General features: G+C 43.6%; 1 protein-coding gene across 1 annotated transcript; it reads left to right on the top strand.

Annotated features, from left to right (window-relative positions):
• Positions 1–498: 498 nt before the first annotated feature.
• ppp5c (protein phosphatase 5, catalytic subunit) lies at positions 499–6,571 on the top strand. Its single transcript, XM_062473144.1, has 13 exons — positions 499–645; positions 1,797–2,038; positions 2,863–3,010; positions 3,135–3,256; positions 3,365–3,430; positions 3,534–3,632; positions 4,201–4,306; positions 4,410–4,552; positions 4,655–4,742; positions 4,832–4,872; positions 4,988–5,166; positions 5,646–5,727; positions 5,855–6,571. Exons 1-13 carry the CDS (start codon positions 552–554, stop codon positions 5,915–5,917), a joined length of 1,473 nt encoding a protein of 490 aa, XP_062329128.1. The 5' UTR covers positions 499–551; the 3' UTR covers positions 5,918–6,571.
• The last annotated feature ends 767 nt before the right edge of the window (positions 6,572–7,338 follow it).

Here is a 7,338-nt window from a genome sequence, read left to right as displayed (position 1 = left end):
AAACACTTCAGGCGAGACAATTCCATAAAGGGCTGATGGCATTACTCTCCGACATGGGTGAGCACTTGGACTTGGCCCCCGGTCGCCATTGATGTTGCTGACAACTGCTTCCCTGGAGGAAGGACAGCAGGATGTGATAAATAAAGAGCAAGAGTTTATTTAGTGTGTGTGTTTCCTAGTGTTGCTAGTCCCTGCACTCTTGTATGTGTGTCAAGCTTGTAAAACCAATAAACTTATTCTAGCTGTAGAGCTGTGGCGCCCCCTGTGGGTTGATAAGAACTCTTCATTGTTTTTAAAATCAGACTGGTGTGCAAAATATGACATGATGTAATTACAGATTGTTTTAATTAATAAAATAATGTGGTGTCGTGAATTCCGAGACAAACATATATAGCTAGTTACTGAACATTTACGAAAAATCCAGTAAAATGGGATGAACTAGGGAATGCGGCGTTAACCAATGATCTGGACTGATCAGCGCTACAGCAAATCGCTCGTTTGAGAGAGATTCAATTTGCGACTTTCTGGAAGCTTTGCGACTGTACAGTCTTATGGCGCACGACACGGAAAGTGGCAGAGAGAAGATGGCGGAGGGAGATAATAATGCAGAGAAACTCAAGGAGAAGGCGAATACTTACTTTAAAGGTACATTTTTATTTTGTTTGTGTTGTGTGTATATCTTAATGCAGGCAGTTAACTGGGACGCAACCTGCTATTAAATGAATACAGTGCCCTTCAATGGGATGTCAGAGGTAAATATTTCATGAGCCGGTTGCTAGCGAGCCATCACCATTCATCTGGACATTAGGATAACATTAGTTGTGGTAATTGAATCACTGAATTTACCAACTAGATACTCATCATAAAAACATTAGCGAGCTAGATTGAAAGGCAGTACACCGTTGTTGTTAGCTGACGACAAACGACAAACGGCATGTGAAGTAATTAGCTACTAGCTAGCTTTAATTTTCTACGCGCGTGCTGCATCGCGAGTTGACGCTAGCTAGCTTGTTAGCTAATCTCTACAACTCGCTGGTATTCGCCAATGTGCGTGCTGTCAGGCATGTTAGCTAAAACTAGCTAGCTACCTAGCTTTGTCAAGTCATTCATTTAAGTTATCTGGACTTTCTACCTATTTGACAAGCTTTTTCACCCAGTGAGTTCAAAACTACAGTACAGTAGTTCGTTTATAACAAATGGAATAGCCATGTCAAATCACTAATGGGCGTTTTACGGGATTTAACGTGTCTGAGGCCCGTGACTAGCTACATATGTATCGTTTTGAAAGCTAGTGCTATAGCGACTGTAGCTAGCTTGTAGAACTAAAGGTGTTGGGCTACTATAGCTAGCTAGACAGCTTGCAGCGCGTGGCAATTTAACATTAGACCACACTGTATCCTACTTCCATTAGCTAGCTTAACGTCTGTTACTGCTGACTAAGCTGTAAAGAAAGCAGCACGACGCTCGATCCAATAAATTGGACAGATACTTTGCACTCCTTGTTTATTAACTCTGTATTTGAGTATTTCGTGAGGCTTTGAGATATTGCAATAGGTGTAATAGGACAGTCACCGAAGAAAATAAATTGCAAAAGGTGTAGGTCGTTGCAAGCGTATCGTTTTGATTTTTGTGCACTGAGGTTGAGTTTCTATGGAAGCATGTGTGTTGTTGTCGCCGGCGCGGGTTCTATGTGTGCTAAGGGATAAACACACAACGGGAAGGACAACATTTCTCTGTTTCTACGTTTCTGTTCTGAATCGGTTTGTGACCGAAATGGATGTTTGTTTTTCTTTCAGAGAAAGATTATGACAACGCCATCAAATATTACTCAGAGGCCCTGGAGCTTAATCCAGGCAATGCCATTTACTTCAGTAACCGAAGCCTGGCATACCTACGCACTGAGTGCTATGGCTATGCCCTGGCTGACGCTACACGCGCCCTGGAGATAGACAAGAACTACATCAAGGGGTACTACCGCCGGGCCACCTCCAACATGGCTCTGGGCAAGTTCAAGGCTGCACTCAAAGACTATGAGACTGTAAGTAATTATCTTTAGGCATGTGCAGGAATAGGTATGTTAAATCATAGACAATTTCAGACAGACCTCGGTATGAGCTGTATAAACTGATCTCCCTGTATTGACTTTGGGGAGTTCAACTTAAAAACGAATGTACAATTTAACATCCTGCAGAAATATTTGAGCTGTAAATTTGACACCCCGTTTTATCTTCAGTGCATCGGTTCCATGAGTTCAGTTTATGTAAAGAGAACAGAGCAGGGATTCCACTGAAGATGCCAATTAAATCCAGTGTGAAAGCTGTTGATTTACTGCCTATTGTCTTCCAAGCTATTTTGACGGCAGATGAAACATAAACAGCAAAGCTGTAGCAACAAGGATCAGTGCTGCATAGCCTCACTGTCAGTAAAGGTGGTAGCTGTTAAGGCTCTTCATGAACTCCATAGACAGTACTCACTGTACAGATGAATTGACAGGAAGCTGACTCGAGTTTTTAAGGGAAGATTTCGAATACTGTTGTGAGAGATTTTTCCTCTTCTTTTCCGTTCTGACATGCCTCCAATGTATTTCCATGTCAGTGTGCACATGTATGACTGTCGCTAGCTGTGACATATGTCCACAGATGTGTACAGGGGTTCAGATGGCTGAGCGGTTAGGGAGTCGGGCTATTAATCAGAAGGTTGCTGGTTCGATTCCCGGACGTGCAAAATGACGTTGTGTCCTTGGGCAAGGCACTTCACCCTACTTGCCTCAGGGAGGCAGTGCCTGTGCTTACTGTAAGTCGCTCTGGATAAGAGCGTCTGCTAAATGTAAAATGTAAATGTTTCCTCGTGTCCTGCTTGTAGGTGGTCAAGGTGAGGCCCAATGACAAGGATGCGAAGATGAAGTACCAGGAGTGCAACAAGATTGTGAAGCAGAAGGCCTTCGAGAGAGCCATCGCCAGTGATGAGATCAAAAGATCGGTCGTAGACTCTCTAGACATTGAAAACATGAGTGAGTGTAACATTTGAGTTAATGTATTACTACATTTTATATTCTTTGCATTTACAGAGAAGATAACCGTATATATATTGAGTGAACCTTTGTCCTTTTTGATAATTGTCTTCCCACAATGCAGTGATCGAGGACGATTACACAGGTCCCAAATTGGAAGAGGGAAAGGTTACTTTGAAGTTCATGAAGGAGATGATGGAATGGTTCAAGGAACAGAAGAAACTGCATAGAAAGTGTGCTTATCAGGTAGAGCCTTTTGGTGGGAAAGATATTTCTTGAGATTATCTTAAGTGTTAACCAATACTTAGTATGGTACAAGTACTGTAAATCAATGTTTTTGTTTGTTTTTTGCAGATTTTGATCCAAGTAAAAGAGCTTCTATCCAAACTCCCAAGTCTTGTAGAAATAACACTTAAAGAGGTAAACATGTTCTCACTTAGTGGCTAATATTTGTTGAGTTTTCTGTGGAAACATTTATATATGTCTCTGCGCAGCACAATGATGAATCTTGTTCCCCAAACAGACTGAAAAGATATCCATTTGTGGTGACACACATGGACAGTACTACGACCTCCTCAACATCTTTGAGTTGAATGGCTTGCCCTCACAGACCAATCCTTATGTATCCTTTCCTTTGAGTCATTTAGTCATCGCTTTTGACTTCATGTATCAGTTTCTTTAAAGATATTTGTAGGCAGTTTTCCATGCTTTATTGGACAGTTGGTAAGTGAAGTGTGGCAGGGAAGAGAGGGGGGGAACACATGGGGGGGGGGGGGGGACACATGGGGGGGGATCATGGGGGGGGGGGGGGGAACACATGGGGGGGGGGGGAACACATGGCGCAAATGGCTAAGGCTGGATTCGAACTCAGGCCAGTTTCCATAGAATATTTTAAACTGCCCTTCAGTATTGAATTAAACGAGCGCAGTGCCCGTGATGTACTGGTGATAAAGAGGTCAGTTAGTTGATTTGGTGTTGACTTCATTCGAGTTTGTGAATGTTTGCATTAAAGGGGCTCGTTTTAAAACGCAGGTAGAGTTTTTGCATAATAGTGCAGTCTCTGTTGCGAATGCTCGTGCAGGGCTCACTAGATGCATGGCTCCGTTGCTTAGTGCATTGATATTCCTGGATTTATCGTTAGATTCATCAAGGAATGCCAAAGGACAATGAGCCTTAACTGTGGAACTCAGCTGTTCAACGGAGACTTTGTGGACCGCGGCTCGTTTTCTGTTGAGGTCATTCTCACTCTGTTTGGCTTCAAGCTGCTGTTGCCTGACTCTTTCTACCTGCTTAGGGGTAAGTGTTCTCCTGTCGTGTGAGTAAGCTGCGGTGTGTGGCTACAATGCAAAGTACCTGCATTCTGTTGCTGTCGTGTTGATGGGAAAAACTGTCCCATCAGGTAACCATGAGACGGACAACATGAACCAGATGTATGGATTCGAGGGCGAGGTCAAGGCCAAGTACACAGCCCAGATGTTCCAGCTGTTCAGCGAGGTCTTCCAGTGGCTGCCTCTTGCACAGTGCATCAACAGCAAAGTTCTGGTCAGTACTGCCTCGTACACCAAATAAAATGGCCTTATATGAACACGCCCCTTTTAAGGTCGAAGAAAGTGTTGATGTAATGAATACTGTGTTTCGTCTCAGGTGATGCACGGGGGACTTTTCAGTGAGGATGGAGTGACGTTGGAAGACCTCAGGAAGATTGAGAGGAACAGACAGCCACCAGACTCTGGTGTGTGTGTGCTTGTGTGTGTGTGTGCGTGCATGCGTGTGTGAGGGTTGTCTTATGAGTCCTCTCTTGTTTGTCCGTTACCTTTTTAGGTCCCATGTGTGATCTCCTGTGGTCAGACCCACAACCTCAGGTCAGTACCTGTTTGTATATTTTGATGCACAGTCTGATAGCAACTCGGCATGTAAGGACCCTTTTTGTGTCGATTTGTTTTTCCTAAGTGTCCTTTGTCTCTCTTCCACTCTTAGAATGGACGGTCGGTCAGTAAGCGAGGAGTGAGCTGTCAGTTTGGGCCAGACGTAACAGAGCGTTTCCTGGACCAGAACAAGCTGGAGTACATAGTGCGCAGCCATGAAGTGAAGGGCGAAGGCTACGAGATCACTCACTCAGGGAAGTGCATCACCGTGTTCTCGGCTCCCAACTACTGGTAGGTCCCCCAGGCTGCTGTTCTGTGTACTGATGGCGGCCAGAGGAATATGGATGTCCTCAGAGCACCTGGCTTCACTGGCCTGTCTGCAAATTCACCTGTCGGTCTGAATAACCGATTGTCATGATTTTCTGGTTCATCTGGGATACCAGGTCGCCTGCTTGCTTTGGATCTCCCTTGAACCCTGTCTGGAACCCCCCCCCCCCACCACACACACACACACACAGACTTGAGGTGTACTGTAACAGTGTTGTCTTGTTCTACTCTAAGGGAATCAGATGGCTGAGTGGTGAGGGAGTCTGGCTAGTAATCTGAAGGTTGCCAGTTCGATTCCCAGCCGTGCCAAATGATGTTGTGTCCTTGGGCAAGGCACTTAACCCTACTTGCCTCGGGGGAGAATGTCCCTGTACTTACTGTAAGTCGCTCTGGATAAGAGCGTCTGCTAAATGACTAAATGTAAATGTAATGTACTCCTTCAGTGATCAGATGGGAAACAAAGGAGCCTACATCCATCTCAGGGGATCTGACCTAAAGCCAGAATTTCACCAGTTCACTGCTGTGGTGAGTACATCTCATGTCATTTCTGATGTTGTTTCTTTTCCTTTTCAATAATGCGAAATGAAACGATAATGAAAGTGAGAATAGTAGCTTTTAATTATTCCTTGTTGATCTGTTTCGCAATCTGCAGCCTCATCCGAATGTCAAGCCCATGGCGTACGCCAACACCTTGATGCAGATGGGGATGATGTAGAGGACATGCTCTTCTGCTAGAGGCACCGACGACCTCCCCTCTGACCTGAACCATCTCAGCCACATCACTCCCTCCAGCGCTTAGACATGTCCCTGTTCATGTTCTGCCTAAGGGGTCCTTCTCCTCAATACTTTCCCTTGTTGTATTCAGAGTACATGTGGTGTAGTTCAGGCAGGAAGAGATTACTTAGACCAGCAAACTCAAGAATTGGGCATGCCATTCATGTATTGGAAAAAAACTGGAAGAAAAAAAAATCCTAATTTCTGTTGCCACACATGGGTACCATTCCTGGGTATAGAAAATGACCTTGAAAGTTTATGCATCCATTTGGAGTTGCTTGGTTTTAAGAATTTGACTGTATAGATACGCAGCTAACTGATGCGATCAAGGAGCTGGTATGTACCAAAGATCTGTTATGGAATATATCAGAAATGTTTGATTTTACATGATAACAACCTGTGAAATTGTACTGTTGGCCTTTGTACACAACTAAGAGCAGTTCTGATTGGGGTGAGACAAGCATGTTCCTGCACATCAGTATTTTTCAAGTAATGATACAAAAATCTTTTTTTTTTCTTTTTTTTTTTTTTACTGTATTCCAAAAGTGATATGAACCTGTATGTTCCATTTAGGAAGGAGAAATGTCTAAGACTAACATTGATGGTGTCCACGCTCTCCCAGGAAGGTGCTGTTGACTGGTAGACATTCCCTGCTCTGCCTTCGCGTCGCCATGACAACGTCCTAGACGGAACAAAATAGTTTCTTCTTCACATACCACATTCAAAAACACACAGATCACTTAATTTTGCACTTCAGTAGGTCTTCCCCTATCGGGTAAGATACTGCCACTCTCATATGTCTCATTTGTCACCATGCCACTCACCTGGCTGAGTCTGTACAACCCTCTCACAGCCTGCTTTGCTACAAGGCAGTCACTGGTAAAGCCAGTCTCTAGTGTATGTTTGTTTCCTGGTGACTTAGCCCATGTGTGGACTTGCGCACAGATGTCCACCAAACAGATCCTCTCCTCTTATACGCACAGCTGCAGTGTCCTATGGCCCTCAACTTTTTAGATGAAATACACTGATGTGTATGTATATAAATACTGTATCATTTAAAAAAAATCTGTGTACATGTTTGGAGAAAGTTATTGAATAAAAAAAAATCCACTCATGTTCTTTCAAAGAATATATTTTGTTCATATGCATTTGTTCTATGATCTAATCTGATGAAAGTCACGAGAGATATTCACTCTGGCTCTTATCAGTCTTTTTGCTCTTTTTCCCAGAGGTTTGTCTTGACCACAAGATGGCAGCATTTTTTTACATCCATGGTAACAGCCCTAGCTCGGCATAAACAAACATACAAAATGAGCCATGAATTAAAATAGGTTACAGCTACTTGATTAACAGGAGAAATAA

Source organism: Osmerus eperlanus, chromosome 11, assembly GCF_963692335.1.
Source record: "Osmerus eperlanus chromosome 11, fOsmEpe2.1, whole genome shotgun sequence".
NCBI lineage: Eukaryota > Metazoa > Chordata > Actinopteri > Osmeriformes > Osmeridae > Osmerus > Osmerus eperlanus.
This window is presented reverse-complemented; position numbering and strand designations above follow the sequence as displayed.

Coding starts and splice junctions, on each gene's coding strand:
- ppp5c (XM_062473144.1), top strand. CDS start 552: ATGGCGCACGACACGGAAAGTGGCAGAGAGAAGATGGCGGAGGGAGAT. Junction 646..1,796: donor GGCGAATACTTACTTTAAAG/GTACATTTTTAT, acceptor TTTTTCTTTCAG/AGAAAGATTATGACAACGCC. Junction 3,431..3,533: donor TAGAAATAACACTTAAAGAG/GTAAACATGTTC, acceptor TTCCCCAAACAG/ACTGAAAAGATATCCATTTG.